This window comes from Protopterus annectens, chromosome 2.part0, assembly GCF_019279795.1.
Source record: "Protopterus annectens isolate FY-2018-M chromosome 2.part0, PAN1.0, whole genome shotgun sequence".
Lineage (NCBI taxonomy): Eukaryota > Metazoa > Chordata > Ceratodontiformes > Protopteridae > Protopterus > Protopterus annectens.
In genome coordinates, this window is record NC_056728.1 from 1,692,764,946 (window position 1) to 1,692,782,883 (window position 17,938).

Genomic DNA, 17,938 nt, shown 5'->3' on the forward strand with positions numbered 1-17,938 from the left:
GAAGTGGAATCTGTATACTTGGGAAACAGTATTTAAAACCCATTTGTCTTGGGTAATGAGTTCCCAGTTTTTTGCATGCAGGGCGATCTTTCCCCCTAAAGGAGCGGTCAGTTGAGCAGGCTTGGAAGGTTTACGGTTAAGTCATTGTGACAGTTTACCATAGGGGGTATCTTACTACTTCCAGCTTTGGAAGTGGGAGCCCCCACTGCTTAGGCTTGTGAGTACCTTGAGACTGTAGCCTAGGTGGTCTGCTGTTCCTGGATTTGGACTGAGAAGGCCTGGAAGAGACAGGAAAGGACCAATTCTTAGAAGGCTAATGCCTACTAAATCTAGGAAGCTGTACTTGCAGGAAATCTTTAACAGTTTGCATCGATTTAGCTTTTTCCTCCATCTTTTTAAGTACTACTTCTGCTCTGTTGCCAAACAGGCGGCCTTGGTTTAAGGAAGCATCCAGCAAGTTAGCTTTAACATGATCTGGCAAAGAGCATGCCTTCTAAGTACAGACCCAGTGACAGCAGCCCTGCAAGATTCCTCTAGTGAATCAAAACCACATTGCAAAGTATGTTTACCAACTTGTTCGGCAGAATGCATTAAATCCTGTAATTTTTTATTTTCAGCACAGTCAGGAATCAACATCAATTTCTGTTTAAGTAATCCAATAATATGCTGCTGGTACTTTAACACTTGGAACTGGCAGTTTACGGTCCTAATGGCCAAAGTAGCAGAAGTGTATACCTTCTTACCCCATCTGTCCAGGGCCCTGGATTCTCTATCAGATGGGATAGGGTTTTTGGCAGTAGTAGCCTTTGGGTCCTTGTGAAATGGTCTCTGGGTCCGCAGTAGGATTTTTAAAAAGGAACTTGCGAGAGTCAGGTACTCTAATACCGGTCAGGTTTCCTGGGAGCCGGAGGGAAGGTGTCTGGGGCCAGCCTAGATTCCAAGAAGACATAATCTACAATGTCCAATACAGGAGGGATAGCTAAAGGCCTGTGTTGAGGCAGGAGTAAGAATTCCCTGGGCCTCTTTTTGTAGTCAGAGTAATCCTGCCTTTCCCCAGCGGAAATGCTCCCTAAGAGTGTGCAAAGTTTCACCAAAAGTGAAATCTTCTGGAGGGGAAGCAGAGGGAATGGAGTCCTCTGCATCAGAATCCTCATAGGTAGACAAGGGCAAATCCTGGTCATCAGAAAATACAGAAATTTCAGAATACTGATCAGAAGAATCAGAAGGAAAATCAGTTCTAGGTCTCAGAGAGAGAAGGGTGGCTTCCCCTAATTAGAGTAATAAGGTCTTCAGACAGTCTTATCATTTGTTTTTTAGGCATATGGGCCTGACCATGTGGTTTGGACGTCGGTTTTCTAGGCATGGATAGAGTCTTAGGCCTTGAAGAAGAAGATGGCGTTGGTTTGATATGCAAGTCAGTAGGCCTGAATATACCCTCAGAAGCCGGTGCCTGCACAGCGGCTCTGGACTCATCCAAGGTAGAGATATCAGCAGGTTCCATAGTCTAAGAAGCATCTCACAGCATACCGGACTCTGAATGGGTCTCAGTAGAGGTCTCCGAATCTGAAGTAGCGGGTATCCGGGGCTGCGAAAGCACCTCAGAGTACCGGCAAACTGGCGACTAGCTTAACAGAAGTGTCGTCGGTAGCTTTGGACCTATGCAGTCTGTCTCTGTCTTTATCTTTACGTTTTTTCGGAATGTCTGTAGTTGGATGGCTTACCAAAGCCATTTCTGGATAATTAAACCAAGTACCGAAATAGTTAGATGCGAAAATGAACAGATGACGAATAGTACGAGGATTGAATAAGGCACGAAACCGACAGTGAGGGACGTAGTGTTCTGGGCCTAAGCAAGGAATGCAGTACGAATGAAAATCTTTATGAGGTATTTGCTTTCCACAAGTAATACAATTGTTAACTTTTACTGACATCAGTTTAGCGCAAGAAAAAGGATCCCCGATGGGGTACTTAGCTTTTTTTAAGACCGGTTCTGAAACTCGAAAACGAAAATTTCAGGAGTTGGCCGACCAGCACTTGCGAACTGCTTCTTCTTCAGGCACCGCACTGCAAGAAAGACTGATGTAATGGCGTCGGCTGCATGCTTTATACCCCTGACTACCTGATGTCATGGAAGAAGAGACAGCAACCAACCCAGGACCCAAGACTTTGATAATCAGGCCGGCTGAGGGCTACCTGCAAGCAGATAACCCAAATGTAATGACTGCAACAGTGAAACACGAAGAACATCGAATAGTTCGGGTGTTGAACAAAGCACAAAACTGACAGCGAGGTACGTTGTGGTCTGGGCCTAAACAGGTGACGCAGTAAGAATGGAAATCTCGGTGTGGTATTTGTTTTCCACAGGTGAGAGACAATTATTAACTTTTTCTGACATCGTTTAGAGCAAGAAAAAAGGATCCCAATGGGGTACTTCCCTTTAGAAGACTTCAGGATGATTCAATTTCAGAAACGAAAACTCAGGTAGCGGCCGACCGGCACTCGTGCAAACTGCTTCTGCTTTGGGCTCCTCGGCAAGAAAGACTGATGTAATGGTGTCGGCTGCCTGTTTTTATACCTCTGACGACAGTCTTGAAGCGACAGCAACCGACGCAGAAATACTAAGCCTTTGGTATTCGGGCCAACTGAGGGCTACCCCTGGCAGGATAAATCCAAGTGTGATGACTGCAACAGTGAAACACGAAGAACATCATTGCATTCTGTTACTGCAGACTGGCTGTCGGTCTCTTCTACTGTGTGGTTCAAATAAGATATCTTGCATACCCCCTTCAGTTCCATTACCCTGAAATTCAATTCTATGGCTGCTATAATTTAGGAACAAATAAAAATAAGTAATAAATCAAACATTTTTTGTACCTTATACTTTCAAGGAGTTAAGTTAAACACTATTCTCATTCCCAGCTTCATAGCGTCATGTCTAAAGATTAATTTTTGTTTCGGTATGACAAGCTGAAGTTGAACCACTAGTGTTGCATATGCAAGACCCAACAGGGAAATGACAAGGACTGTGGAAGGGGTACAATTTTTAACTAACAGATGTGTTACATAGGCAGGGTAATACTGCAAAGGCAATACTTAATTTAAAACAGACATTTATTCAACAAAAGGCACTATTCAGAAATGCAGAGCTCACTCAACTGTACTACTTTGACAGTACATACGTACTTCCAGGCTTGACCTATCCCTTTACATAACATACATATTTTTGAAGGTTTATGTTCCTATTTTCAGGCTTGATTTACACTCTCACATAATTTTCTAAATCCTTCCCCTGTCCATCATACAATTAAGAAACAGTTTAGTACAACATACTGATATCAATAATAACTAAAAAGAAAATGACCCGTAATGTTACATCTCCCTTTTTGCAGAACCAAATGTGAGGTAGACTTTTGCAATATTCTTCATTAAAGTCTACAAACTGCAAATTGTGTTATTTGATAATATGCCTATTTTCCTGAAACATGTTTGTCACACACTTTTTTAAACTTGTGTTTGTATGCTGCTTTTTACAATCCTACTTGACATATTAAGAGTTTAGTGCTAGCTGGTATTCAAATTGTATACTAATTAGGCTTCCAGGGTGGATGTACCTACTTTAAGAGGATGTGCATTTTTTTCAAGGTCTGCAGGTTGACAGCTTTGGCTGCATAAGTACTTGCATCAAAAACTAAAGCCAAACATTTAAAGGATTTCTGGACCCTTTTCTAAAATGGGTACTAAATTCTGGTCTCATAACTCTGCAATGAACCACTATTAAGAAGCTGCATTTTAAGCAGGTCTTTAGATAAACCAAAGGGTATGAACTGCTGCAGCGTTGTCGCCTCACAGTACGACATTGTCCTGTTAGATTCTCATCTAGAGTGTCTTCTGTGTGGAAATGTGTGAATGGGTGTACCTTCGTTGAAGGTTGTGCGTCAGGGCTGGCAACTCGGCATGTAAAAATCTACTGCCAATCATTAGCGGACCGGAGTTCTGCTGTGGCGACCCCTAACAGGGAAAAGCCGAAAGACACAACAACAACATGAACTGCTACACCAATCAGACAGCTGATCTCCTTCAATAAGCAATCAGATTACTGCAATTCAAGTCAATGAGGAAATCAGACTTCAAGGACTACAGGGAGAAGTCTCAACTTCAGTATCTATATTAGAGAGCTTCACTGCGGGCTAAGCCTCTGCCCAGTATCAACTGCATCTTACTTTGGAACTTTGGCTTCCAGAATTAAAATTACCACATCCTCTCTCCACAATTTAAAATGGTTAGTTTCAGGACACTACAAAAGGTTTCTAATGTAGCATTATCTGAACCGTTACAGTGCCCTACTTCCCAAAATTCTGAGACTGTGCATCATCATTTAAAGCGATGCACCACTGCTGAATTTCAAACCACAACAATGAAGTTAAGATTTTGGCCAAACCTTTCTGCCACAACCAGACCTAGCATTTCATTCTTAACAGAAATGTTAACAGCAGATAAGTGCTAAGGTATACATTCAAATAATCAATGTGAGGCAACCATCCAGCCACTAAAAACTGGTTAGCCAGTGGAAAATTCTCATCATCAACATCCAAGTAACATAACTCCAATAATAAATGTACCAGTAAGTGAATGGTTTTAAAAATCTGTTATACTGAATCACCAAAACTAAAAGCTATTTCTTCCTTCACCACCTAATGTTGAATGTCCTAGTCTGTGCTAAAGAAAAAAAGACAAATTGTTTATGCCTACGTCCTTATGTGTTTCTATACTGATGAAAACCTTTAGTAAACAATTTTTTTCATGGATTTAAAAGATTACAAAATTCATTTGCAAACTAAAACCTCTGTAATTAATGTAGAAATAAATAATCATGCAACAACAAAACAAAACTACAGTTGTGTAAAATTTTACCATAACAGTAGATGTCCTCCTCTTCACTGTTGCAGCATTCTTCACAGTAGGGATCTCATGCCAAGGACAGCCCAATGTCCTGCCAGTATACCAAACTCTTTAGATCTTCCATGCACCCTAAGTTACAAGTATGCTCCCTGTACAGGACACAGGGCATAAAGATGATATATGGATACAGTTACCCAGAACTGAATTTCCCTAGAAGAGAGTAGTATCCATAGGACAAAAAAGGTCAAGCACATCCAGAAAGAGAGAATGCAGATGGAAAAGGGAGACCCTTGGCCAGGAGGGGAATCAAAACAAAATTCAAAATCCAAAGAAAAAAGGGGGTTGGAGGGGAGGGAGTGAATACTGCAAAAATGAAGAGAGGACAGCTACTATTATAGTAAAATTTTACACAACTGTGTCCTTCTATATCAATGTTGCAGTATTATTCTCAGTAGGGAAGAGTGCAAAAGCTCAAGAAAAGGACTGGGAGGTGGAAGGCTAGGAAGAGTCCTAAACAAACCCATACAGAATGGCTCACTCGAAACCTGCTCTAGCCCTAGCCACCATATCCAATTTATAACTGCTTAGTAAAGGTATGCACTGAAGACCAAGTAGCAGCATTGAGGAGGGAATTGATGTCCAACTCCAGTACCAGAAGAGGCAATAGTCTTATTGGAGTGAGCTCTAATGGAAGTAGACAGCCATTTGCCATGAAAAGAATGGCAAGAAATGGCTTAGAAACAGCCAAACCCAATATCCTGGGATTAAAAGAAACAAAAAGCTGTTCAGATTTTCTGTCAGTGCAAATCCAAGGTAAGCAAAACCCTTTCATTACCAGACAGAAGTCAAAAAGGAAGGGAGTTGAGCTGTCTGATTCAAAGACAACTCACTGACCACCTTGGGCATAAAAGATGAATTAGTACGAAGGGACACCCTGTCCCTGTGAAAAAATGAGGGAAAAAAAAAAAAGAGGGATGGCCATAAGGACCTGAAGTTCAGAAATGCCCTGAGCAGAAGTAAGAACAAGTAACAAGACATTCTTCCAGGTTCAATGTTGCAGAGAAGCTGAACCTGCAGGCTCAAAAGAACCTTGGGTCAAGTTTTCTATAACAAAATTAAGGTCCCAATGAGGAAGAGGAGGCTTCTTTGGGGGCCTAAAATGCAAGACATCTTTAAGAAACTGTGACCTCAAAGTGAGAAGTCAAAAGAGGATTCAAGGGCAGGCAGGTAGAAATAACTGACAAAAGGGCCATTACAGAACAGGCCAAGCCAGACTGGTGCAAGTTGCACAAGTAGGAGGGAACTAAAAGGACCTCCACTGAAAAAGGATCCTGGTTACTAGCATGGCACCAGACAAAATCTTTTCCATTCGGACATACAAGACATTCTGGTTGCAGCTTTTCTTACCTTCTGTAAAACAATGAGCACATCCTCAGAAAAGAGGTGCCTAAAAGTTCGGTTGGAGAGTGCCAAGTGAGAATAGATGACCCCTTGTCTTGTACAGTACAAGGAGGTCCAACCTGTGAGGTAACGTGTGATGATTAACCCTGGTTATATGCATTAAGTGGGGAACCAGTGCTGTCTTGGCCAAAAGGGATTCACTAACAAGATTTTTGCGGAGTCCAGCTAAATCTTCTGTAGAACTCTTGAAAGTAGAGAAAGGGAGGGAAGATGTAGAGAAATACTCCCTTCCAAGGGAAATAAAGGGCATCCATCTTCAACACCAGATGGCATGGCACTCTGGAACAGAAAAGAGGGAGTTCCCTGTTGGGAGGACCTGAGGAATACCACACTGACGGACCATGTCCAGAAACATGTCTCTGTGAATCATCCATTTGTGATATTATGCTTTGGACTTGCTGAAGGCCTTTGCTACTATATTGTGCTCTGAGGGAATATACACCACCTAAAGAGTTAACTGATAATTGAGAGCCTGGTCCCAGGCCTGAACAGCCAACCAGCAGAGAAGGTAAGACTGTGTCACCCTGGCTGTTGACATACCCCACATGCCTGTGGTGTTATCCATGTAAACCTTCAGAGGGGCCTGAAAACAGCATGGGGTGAAAACCTTGAAGGGCCAGAATCAGAGCTCTCCTCTCTTTGATGTTGATATGGTCTGACTTCTGAAGCAGGGCCAAAGTCCTTGAACTTTCAGATGACCACAGGAAGCCCCCCCAACACCATGTCGGAAGCATGTGAATAGCTCTTCAGAAGGAATTGGAGGCTAAAAGGGCAGGCCTGGGTTATGGGAAAGTTGCTGAATCCACCACTCAAATTCTGGCTTTAGACACAGAAGGAGAGACACAGAAATCTAGAGGGTGTCAATGCTGAAGCCAAACAATTTAAGGTACCACTGAAGCCTCTGCATGTGCAGTCTGGCAAGTGGGAGCATTGAAATAAAACAGGTTATGAATCCCAGGGCTCAAAGAAACTTTCTAACTGGAAAAGCAAGCAAAGGAAGATGAGACTGAAAAAGTTTAAAGACAGAACTTTTGGAGGTGGAAGAGAAACCAACACCGGCACTAACTGAATCCTGCAACCCAGATGCACACAGTCCTGAGAGGGAGTCAGGACAGACTTTTGAAAGGTGACAGTGAACCCCAGACTTTGGCAGAGAGATATGATGAACTCCAGATTTTGTAACAGACAACTGGAAGAAGTTGTCTGAAGCAACAGGTCATCTAGATTAGGAAAATCTGAATGCCTTGGAGCCTGCAAAAGGCAATCACAGGAGTTACGCATTTTTTGAATACACATGGGGCAGTATAGAGGCCAAAGGACAAAACAGACAACTGAAAATGATAGGAAGAAACAGAGAAACATAAAAACTTCCTGAAAAGACAATGAATAGGAATATGAAGTTAAGCATCCTTCATCTCCAAGGATGCCAGAAAAGCCTGGGGTAGAACAAGTGGAAACAGGGTTTGAAGAGCAAGCATTTGAAAACAAGGAACTGTGAGGATGGTATTGAGCAAGAAGAGATCCAGAATAGGTCTTCAAGTGCCCTCCTTTTGAGGGACCAAGAACATCCTGGAATAAAATTTCCTTCCTACTTGTGAAGGAGGAACAGGTTGCGGAATCCCTAAAAAAGGAGGGAGACATTTCCACACCATGAAGTAACCCTGGCAGATGAGAACTAGAAACCAAGAATCTGAGGTGATGGTATGCCAGTTTGGAAGATAGAAAGACAGCTGAAGGGACAAGGGGACCTGAACGAGGGGGGGGGGGGGGGGCAAGAAGTCAAAGAGAAGCAGGCTTGTCAGACAAAGGAGGCGAGAAGCCTTAGGAGGAGGAGCTTGCCTACCACCATTCCTGCCTTTAGCGGCCTGATGAGGCTGCCTGCAAACAAACAAAGGCAGACCTAACAGAACAGTTCCATTGGAACTTAGGGATAGGGGATACAAAAATACGTTTAAGACCCTGCAAAGCTTTACCTTTTTCCTGAACAGACAAATGTATAGGCAACAGCAGTCCCAAAGAGATTTTTATTATCTAAAGGAGCATCCAGCAACTTGGCCTTAATCTCATCAGGTAAAGACTGTAGGCAAACCAAGAATAATGCCTCAGGACAGACCCAAAGGCAGCAGCTGATAGAGTGATGAACCACTTGAGAGGTAGAACCTAAAACAGACAGAGCAGAATATTTTACTTTGGAATCAGGAAGGCTGTAAATAATCTGACAAGCCTGGGCAATCAAGGCCAGTGCATATCTGGTCATGTGGTTGCTTTGGAATCAGTAAGATCAGAAATAACCAGACAAGCATGGACAGTTAAGGCCAGATCATATTTGGTCATGTCAGTCTGATAATTTATGGACCTAAAGACTAAAGTAGAAGCAGTGTAAACCTTCTTACCAATTCTCTCCACTGCCCTACTATCCTTATCTGAAGGCAGACGCCTGGAAGAGGGCAAATGTTTAGAAAGCTTGTCAAAAAAAACTGACACCACAGCAAAGTCAGCAGAGGGACACAAAATAAAAATAGTCAATCCTCAGGAATGTTATAGAACCGGTAAAGTTTTTTGGAGCAGGAGTCTGCGAATATGGAGACTTACAGGCAGCTATAAAGGTAGTATAACAAAGAAAGCAGCCAACACAGGAAGTACTGCTGAAGGTTTAGGAGTGTCCACCTGAAGCAACTCATAACATTTTTTTCAGATATCAGACACTTGAGAAGAATCCCACTTAAAGTATTCCATCATTCTAGGTATAGTATCCCCAAAAATAGTTCCTCAAATGAGACTCAGGACACAGACTATTCTTCATCAGTACCACAAGTCAAAGGTGAAGGTATCTGGGAACAGTAGGATAGGGACTCATCATCAGACTCTGAATCCTCTTCTGAGGAGTCAGGTTCCCTAGCCAGTTTAGAAGGAGTAGAAGTCCCAAGGGGAGTAGGCACAGAAACCTCTTGGGGAGGCTTCAAGGCCATTAGGGCATTAAACAGGCCCTAAGTAAACTCCTGCTATTCCCTCTGATGATCCTTGGGGTGTACAGAAGTATGCTTAGTCCTCTGCTTTTTCTTACTAGGGACCTCAACCTTAAAAATAGTGGAGGTCCCAACCCTTGACAAGCTAAAAATAAGAGTACCCAGAGCCTCTTCCCTGACCAAAATCTGCAGAATCTCTCTAGGTCCCCTCTGAGATGATCAACTGCAGTTCCCCCAAGATGTCCAGAGCAGAAGCCTGCAAAACCTCAGAGGATGTACAAAAGGAAAGATTCATGCCAGCCTTCGATGGGGTCAAGGCAGAGAAATCCGATGTATACACCAGATGGCCTACAGAGCTTTCAGCCGCTTCTAGAGAGATATCCTGTGGAGAATGGACAGCCAAAGAAGCCGGCCAAGATTCCTTGGCCTTCTTCTTGCTTAACAAGACTTTAGAGTTAGAAGATTCCACCATGCTATCTTGGGTTAACAGTTTAAGCATCCGGCTCTCAAGACAGATGGCCAGGGAATACAACTGACTTCTAAGAGTCTTAGGCACAAATGCTTTGCAAATGGCGCAGGATGTATAGTCGTGGGAAGCACCCACACAAAACAGAGACTGTTCGTGATAATCCTCATGGGGAATCTGCCTCCTGCACTAATATTTTCCCTACTTGGAAAAAAATGAAAAAAGGCTTCAGTGGGTTACGTGTCTAATGGCCAGGCATTCAGCACAGCAAGAGTTTCAGAGCAAGAAGCGATGATGGTGTTCTGACTGGTGGCAAAAAAGTTCCTGGTAACTGAGTCTGTGCATCACCATTATGCCACACGTCCTGTACAGGGAGCATACGTATGATGTAAGGTGCATGCAAGATCCAAATGCTTTGGTATACTAGCCGGACATTGGGCTATGCCTGGCAGGAGATCCATACTGTGAACACTAACAGTGATATAGATGGACATCTAGATAGCCTTAATTACACCAGAACACTTACCTCTGGAATCCATAAAGCACAGCTGACATGAACCCACTTTGTACCACTGCGTGTTGGCTTCATAGCTCCTCCTTTCTTTGGGCACAATAAACACTTAGGCTGAACACCAAGAGCACAAGTGCGACATAGCCAGCTACCTTCAGGCACCTTAAGGATACCATAACAAGCCTACAATTGAGAGAAAATGTACAAATTCACTCCTTATTAGACCATACATAGATTAAAAGGATGAAGAAATGTATTAAACATGACTGAAAGGCTGAAAAAATCTTTAAACAAGGGTGCAACAGAAAAGTTAAGCAAGACTGACGGGGAGCATAATTTTTTTGTTGTGTGATGTGACCTTTACATATGACAGCAACATAAACTTGATTTACAATGTCTTCTCAAAGTTAGGAAGAGCAGTAAATCAGTTTCCCTACTGAGTTACTTTTTTCCACCAGGTGGCATGAACCACAGAGGCCCCTGTACAGCTGCAACCTAGTAATAAATGTATTGGAAAACTGCATGTAAAATGACAATCTCACAAAAACGTACTACAAAGAAAAGTAAAAAAACTGAACAGAAAACCATCCGATAACATAAATAAAAGGCTTTGTTACCACAAACGGTTGATTATGTTACAGTTTACAGGTACATTCAGGCTAATCCATAGGGCAACTACAGCCCATCAGATATGTTAAATGTATTTTAGTGTACTGAGAAATGTGACAAGTTTCTATGGAAGTATGGAAGGAGCTCCACAGTATTTATCAACAAACAAGCAAAAGACTTACTACCTCTCACTGGAGAGCAATGCAGCATAAACAAGACCTTGACATCTGAGTGGTATACTATAAAAATCTAGGAAAATAATGTATCTACCTGTCTGAAAAGCTGAAGAAATGTATTCAACATGACTGAAAGGCTGAAAAAAATCTTTAAACAAGAGTGCAACAGGAAAGTGAAGCAAGACTGACTGGGAGCATAATTATTTTACTGAGTGTAATGTGATAGCATCCTCCTCATCTTGGAGGCTGTACTGTTGGATGGAAGTGGGTTTAACACAGACAGATGACTGGTGCCAAAGCAATGGCCTAAAGCTCAATGCTGGCGATTACCAGTTCCAGCATGTTTGTTGATCCTCTGGTTGAAGTGTACACTATCTGTTCCAGGGTGTTTGTCTTAAGGTACACTAATAATTGTGCCTTTGAGTTTGAATCAGTGCATGTTCCCCAGTCTATAGAGGGGTACTTAAAGTCGCTCATGAATAGGGTGTTTAGTTGGATGGTGAGCAGATGCAGTAGGTTTAGATTACAGCTGTGAGACTCTAGAGGTATAAATGATGACGGACCTTATCTACGGTGACTTGCACGTAGATGACTTCCATGGTATCATCTTCCTTAACCAACCTGGAGGTATGCTTGTTGCCAACAGATCGAGACACCTCCACCTTTGACCCCAGTCTGTGCGATTGTTGGACTGAATGTGTGGAATGCACTGTAGCCTTGCACTGCTGGAGTACTTTATATGGCTTTAAGCTAAGTCTTGGTCACAGCAGAGATGTCTACACTCTCCACAGTGAGAACGGCTTGAAGGTTTTGAAGTTTTTTGTTTAGGCTCCAAGCATCGAGCAGTAACACCTTTAGGTTGCTTGTAGACTTTCACAATGTTGGTAGTTTTGTCTTTTTGGCATTGCCTAAAAAATGGCTCTAAGGGGATGGATAAAGTTTTAGCCGATAGGGGGGACAGGTGCAGCCCACTCTTGGTAAAGCAATGTGATCTTTTAACTATGTCCTCCCATGCTGACACGCACTGGATTCCCCTTGACTTGACACCAAAAACCAAGCCAATTATTAAAATCAATCATTTTATGTTCATACTGTAGCATTCTACTTGGTGAAGGTAGAATGCTGCTCATTGTAAGGATCATACCTATATATGACACATTCCAAGAGATCCATTATCTCTCTTTTCATATAGTCTAGTGAGGAATGCCTCAGGTCACTTATACCAACATGAGCTATGACAGAATCATAATGGTACTTGGGGTTCAGTAACTTGAATGCGTGCATGATATTGCGGATCCTGGCTCCAGATAGGCAACTAACTATTATCTTCTCCTTGTCTAACCTGGTAAATGGGGCATCTGTGTCTCAGACAAGAGAGTCCCCAATGACTATTGAGTGAGATAAAATGAAAGTGGAATTTAAAGGTACAGATAAAAGAAAAAGAGAGCTGTTTAAGAAGTAACAAAAATTATTTAGAGGGGCTGAGAAAGGTTAAAGTATTGCAGAATAAGGGGAATCTCACAGAACATGAAGAGATTCAACTGCATAGTGCTAAACAGAAAATAAGTTTAGAAAGACTTCTCTTAAGCAACTGTTTTTTGATAACTCCAGAGCACAAAAACTTTCAGCACAATTATTTAGGCAACAGAAAGTAGAAAGGGTTGTTGCCAAACTTAAGGAGCTTATAACAAAAAAAAAAAAAAAAAAACTAGAGAGCCTGTAAAGGTAGTAGAGATATTTCAGACATTTTATGAACATTTGTGTAATGCAGAAAAGTGTGGAAATCAAAAAAGAGCACAAATGGAAATACGGAAGACTGAAGTATGCCAAAGTTAGATGTAGATGAGGCTCAATAATTAACAGTTAGGATAGGATAAAAATGGTGATGTATAATCAATCTGCAAGAAACTATCCAGGAACACATTGTATTCCTGTAGAGGTAAGCAGGGAAGAAAGTGATAAAGATTTCAGAAGGAGGGGAAGTGACAACATCCTGGAAGAAAGCTGTGGTGGCTTTAACACCTAAAGACAGTAAGGACTCATAAGACCAAGACCAAGCTTCATATAGAACCATTTCGATTTTAAATCAAGATTATAAACTGTTCATGTTTATAATAACTAAAAGAATGGCAACGGCATTGCCAAAATTGACACATATGGATCAATGTGGTTTTGTGGAGGGTAGGCAAACATTTGACAACACTGGACGCAAAGAGGTATCATGATAATTGTGTGGTAGAGAAGAACTGGACAAGGAAGAATTAACATGCCCAACAGATCCAACAGGTGGTAATGGCTGAGGGTCCTTCAGATTTTTTTCACAATGAACCCCCATTCAAGGTACTATGTCTGTAACATCATTTTTTTTAATTTTAACATTTATAATTTCACTGATCTGCATATTAGCCAGAACATCACGGTTTGTTTCTAAAGGGCTTTACCTTTATCCCTTCTGGACGTGTGAACCTAGAGTACACACTGATTCATTTAAAGATTTTACAAGAAAGCTTAATTTACGTGTTTGCTGGGTATGAGACTTCTCTTGAACAGTCGGGAGGCAATATTAAATGCAAAAGCCTCTATAACCCCCCCCCCCACTGCATCCAGTAATCAATGTTTTGGAAAGGATGCGTGAACGTGAGACAAGAGAATTATTTAAAAACAAAAGGAAACTAATGCCATATAATTCACTGTCTAACAGTCTACCAGTTAGTCTCTCTGAATGAAATTAACACTGCATATAAGTCTATTAACATCTGGCTTGATGAATTATTATTCAATGACATCTCTACGGACTTGTTCAGTTTTTTGAGGGTTCCTTTCCAGATTATTCCAAAAATATTTGGCCTCCCCAAGATTCACTCTAACCTATCTAATCCACCACTAAGCCCTATAATGGCAGCGGGTGGTTTGATCTCTGAACCTTTTGCTAAGTTCATTGACTGGAAGTTGAAACGGTTATTCCAAAATTTTCCTCATATTCTCTGTGACTCTTGGGACTCTATGGACAAACTGAAAAACATTTCATGTGTAGGCAGTTGCTTTTTGGTTACACTGGATGTTAAAAAAACTATTTACTGTGATCCCACAGGAACAAGGTATGGTTTTGTTCAGTGAGGTTTTACCGAGGTTTAGATTAACATCTAATGACAGGAGGGTCATTACAGACTTTATGGAATTAATTTTACAAAATCATTTCATTTACTTTGATGGAGATTTTAAGCAGCTTATAGGCGTTGCAATGGGGTCCGCATGTGCCCCCACCTTTGCCAATGCAGTGTTACTGAAGTGAGGAAATTGATACTATATTTAAGTTGGGTTCTTTTAATAACTGTAAATGTTATTTCCCCTATTTAGATGACATTTTTGTAGTTTGGTCTGGGACCTTGAACCAGTTACATCAGTTTTTTGATGAATTTACTTTATCCACTATATTTCTGAAATTTTCATCTCATGTTTATAACTGCATGTTGCATTTTTTGGATGGGGACATTAGGAAGGGTGCTGATGGCAATTTTGGTACTTCTATTTATAGGAAACTAACTTTTCTGCAACACTTTTTTACGTTGCTACCATCCCATCCATCCATCAAAGAAGGGTGTAATAAAAAGTCAATTCATTAGAATACTGAGACTGACATCTGATGACAATGAGTGCTTATTTCAGTTTAACAAATTAAAATATATGTTTTTGAACATGGGTACCTGGAACTTTTGGTTGATAATCTTTATTCACTGATACTTGCTGCTAGATCCGACAGAGATGCTCTGATGATCACTAAAAGACTTTATTCCTTTGATTTCACCGGTCTTAATGATGGTAATGACATTTCTGTTAAGTCATTTTTCAAAGTGTTCATATAATTAAAAACATTGTAATGCAATTATTCACTTGATTCTGTGGACATCAAGAATATTTTACTTAAAAAAATTGGTCTAGTCTACAAAATGATGGACTAAAAAGTTGTTTTGATAAACCCACGGTGTGCATTTTTAAAAACAGGACGAACATTAAGAAACTAATGAAAAGACCTATTAAAAGTTGTAACAATGGTGTATTCAGAACTTTGATATGTGATCACTGTAATCAATGCCCCTATGTAGAATTGGACTACGATGGCGAATTATGGAATAGATAAATAAATGGTTAGTTAAGGGAAGACATTACTGTTTTACTGATAAAGTGGTGTACCTGACTAAATATTGCTCTTGTCTAGCGTTTTATATTGGAAAGACCAACAATGGTCTTAACAAGCGGATATATCAGCAACTTTACAGTATTAAAAAGGATAATAAAAGCGCTTTGGCTAGACATGCTATTACATGTAATAATTTTAGCATGTTTAAATTTTCTATTTTGGAAACAGTACGGTCAGGTTGTTATGGTAGAGACTGGAAGAACCAGCTGCTGCACAGGGAGATTATATGGCAGCTAGGATTAGACTCTTCTAGCTCAACCAGTTTAAATTAAGCCATCTCCATTACTCATTAAATAAAATACAAGGCATCAAAACTGTAATTTTTTATAGTTTTATGCAATATTTTCAGGGTGATTTTTTGACAGCAGTATGTGTTTTTATGGTATGCATAGCATGGAACTGAGATTAGGCAATCTGTTACATTTGTGTGCTTGTATCTTTAATTTTATTGGCAGGTTCTTGCCACATTTTAACAGACTGGCATTTTAGAAGGGGGTATGAACTTGAAAATGCTTTTAAATTGCTTTAGTTTGTGTCTTAAAAATGTTATGGTTCTGAAGAGTTTTTGACAAAAGCACAACTTGTTTTACAACAAAATTTGTTTGAGTTCAGTGCTATCTGATCTTTGGTTCTTTGTGAGATTTGACATTAACAGAACAAAGATAATCCAGAAGGGAGCAGAATGTAAGAAAATACCACTGTTGTTGGTGGGTCTTGATGCAGAGAAAGCAGTCAGCAGAACAAGCTGGGGTTTTGCGAGTAGGGCAATGGAAGTATTTGCATTCCCTGATACAATAATAAGGTTAATGAGAAGAACATACGATGGATCAGAGGTAAGAATTAAAGTGGGAGAGTTCCTTGATGTTAAGTTGTATCTGAACAGAGGAACCAGGCAAGGGTGAACTCTTTCCCCTTTATTTGCTCGATATTTAGTTATTGGCAAAGAAAGTAGGAGACTCAAAAATTCAAGGATATAATCCATATGGTAATCAACTGCAGACAATATTTTGTACATGATAAAACTAGAAAAGGACATCTCAGTGTTGTGGAACACAGACACTTTCAAGTCTTTTGGGGTATTGGATTGGACAGGGGCAATCTGTAAGATGCTCAATGCATAGGGAAAATTCATGCCATCCTCTTGCCCTAGGGGCCATATATTGGGTAAAATAGGGTTTTATTGACTAGGCTTGTAAGGGCCCTTAAGCCATTAGTGTAGTAATCTCCTGTGAACCTATATAAAATTAATGAAGATAAAGCAAAGGCTATGACCATAAACTATGTATCTGCACAAGAACTGGTTCAGCAACCCCAATATTTATGGGGACATGATAAAAATGAAGTATTTAGGAGTATGGATTAAAAGGGCTTCTGTTACGGCAACTAAGGATATGTGGGAAGAGACTAAATAAAATAGAACACAAAAACTGAGAAACTGGAAGCTCTCATTTATGGACATGGATAGCAAGATACCAGCAGTAAAGATGTTTTTAGTTCCTTTCGTTTATATACAAGTTAGGCATATTTTTATCAATCAGGGGAGAAGTTTCAGACAATAATTAATAAAGAATTAAAGGAATTTATCTGGGAAGGGAAGAGGGCAAAGGACAAGTGGGATAAGTTGATCCTTACAATAAGAAAAGGTGATTTAGGACTGCCTGATTTGAAGGGATATTTTATAACTACAAAATTAAGGCTCATATGCATAACATAAATAGAAAACTATTATTCAAAGTGGAAAGGGATGACGATGAAACAGGGAGGAAACTGAAGAAATAAGGACAGAGTGGGATTTTGGATGCAGATCCTTAAGAACAGCAGCAGCCATATGGAACATTACATTCACAAAGAAAAAGTATTTTAAGAACTAAGCAAACACAAGAATGGAGAAAGGAGATTTTGCCAATAGGGATGACTGCAATTAGGGGTACAGAGAATAGGCAAGGGCGACTAGAACATACTGGGGCAAACTGTCAAAGGAAGCGAGGCATTAGGAGCAAATAACTAGATAGGAAAGGTAACAGAATGGGAAGAGGCCAAGAAGACATTTGGACTACAGGATGGAGAGTGTCTTACCAAAAAAGGGATTGATATCAAAATAAAGGCAAAGAGAAAGGGATCCTAAGTGAAAGACCTGCTCTGGTACAGTTTTTAGATGAATCTAAAATCGATGCTGCTGTTGAAAAGGGATAATTAGTAGGGCATATAAAACACTGCATGATAATCATAGGAATCAATCAGAGGAGGTTAGAAAAACAGAGAGATTGGATAAGCAATTTACAAGGGGAACAAGGGGAGGACATATGTATGGCTCCCAAGTATGCAACAAAATCTAGACTATTTAAGATTTTTGCTTGGTAGTGTTTGCATAGGTATTTTTATACCCCAGACAGCCTCCAAAGAATTTTTTCCTCTGGTAGATGGCAAATGTTGGAGGAGTGACGAAGAAGAAAGAGGTAACTGGGAACGTGTTTTGGGACTGCAATGAGATGGCAGACTTTAAAAATTCCATACTAAGTATTCTGTCAGAAATATTGGGTGAACAAATGGGTGTAAGCTCATGAAATGACTCTTTTGAGCTGGGAAACAGGATCCGAACTGCCTAGACAGAGTAAAGCCTTGATGAGTTTAATTTTGGTGGCTGCCAAAACG

The 17,938-nt window shown here is 40.6% G+C and overlaps 1 protein-coding gene across 1 annotated transcript in view; it reads right to left on the minus strand.

Moving 5' to 3' along the window:
* Positions 1 to 17,938, minus strand: part of JADE1 (jade family PHD finger 1) — a gene marked incomplete in the record, with an annotated part of 774,739 nt that overhangs the window by 343,263 nt on the left and 413,538 nt on the right. Inside the window, 1 exon segment of the mRNA XM_044060432.1 lies at positions 10,319 to 10,486. Within this exon segment, the coding sequence (XP_043916367.1) occupies positions 10,319 to 10,486 (168 nt within the window).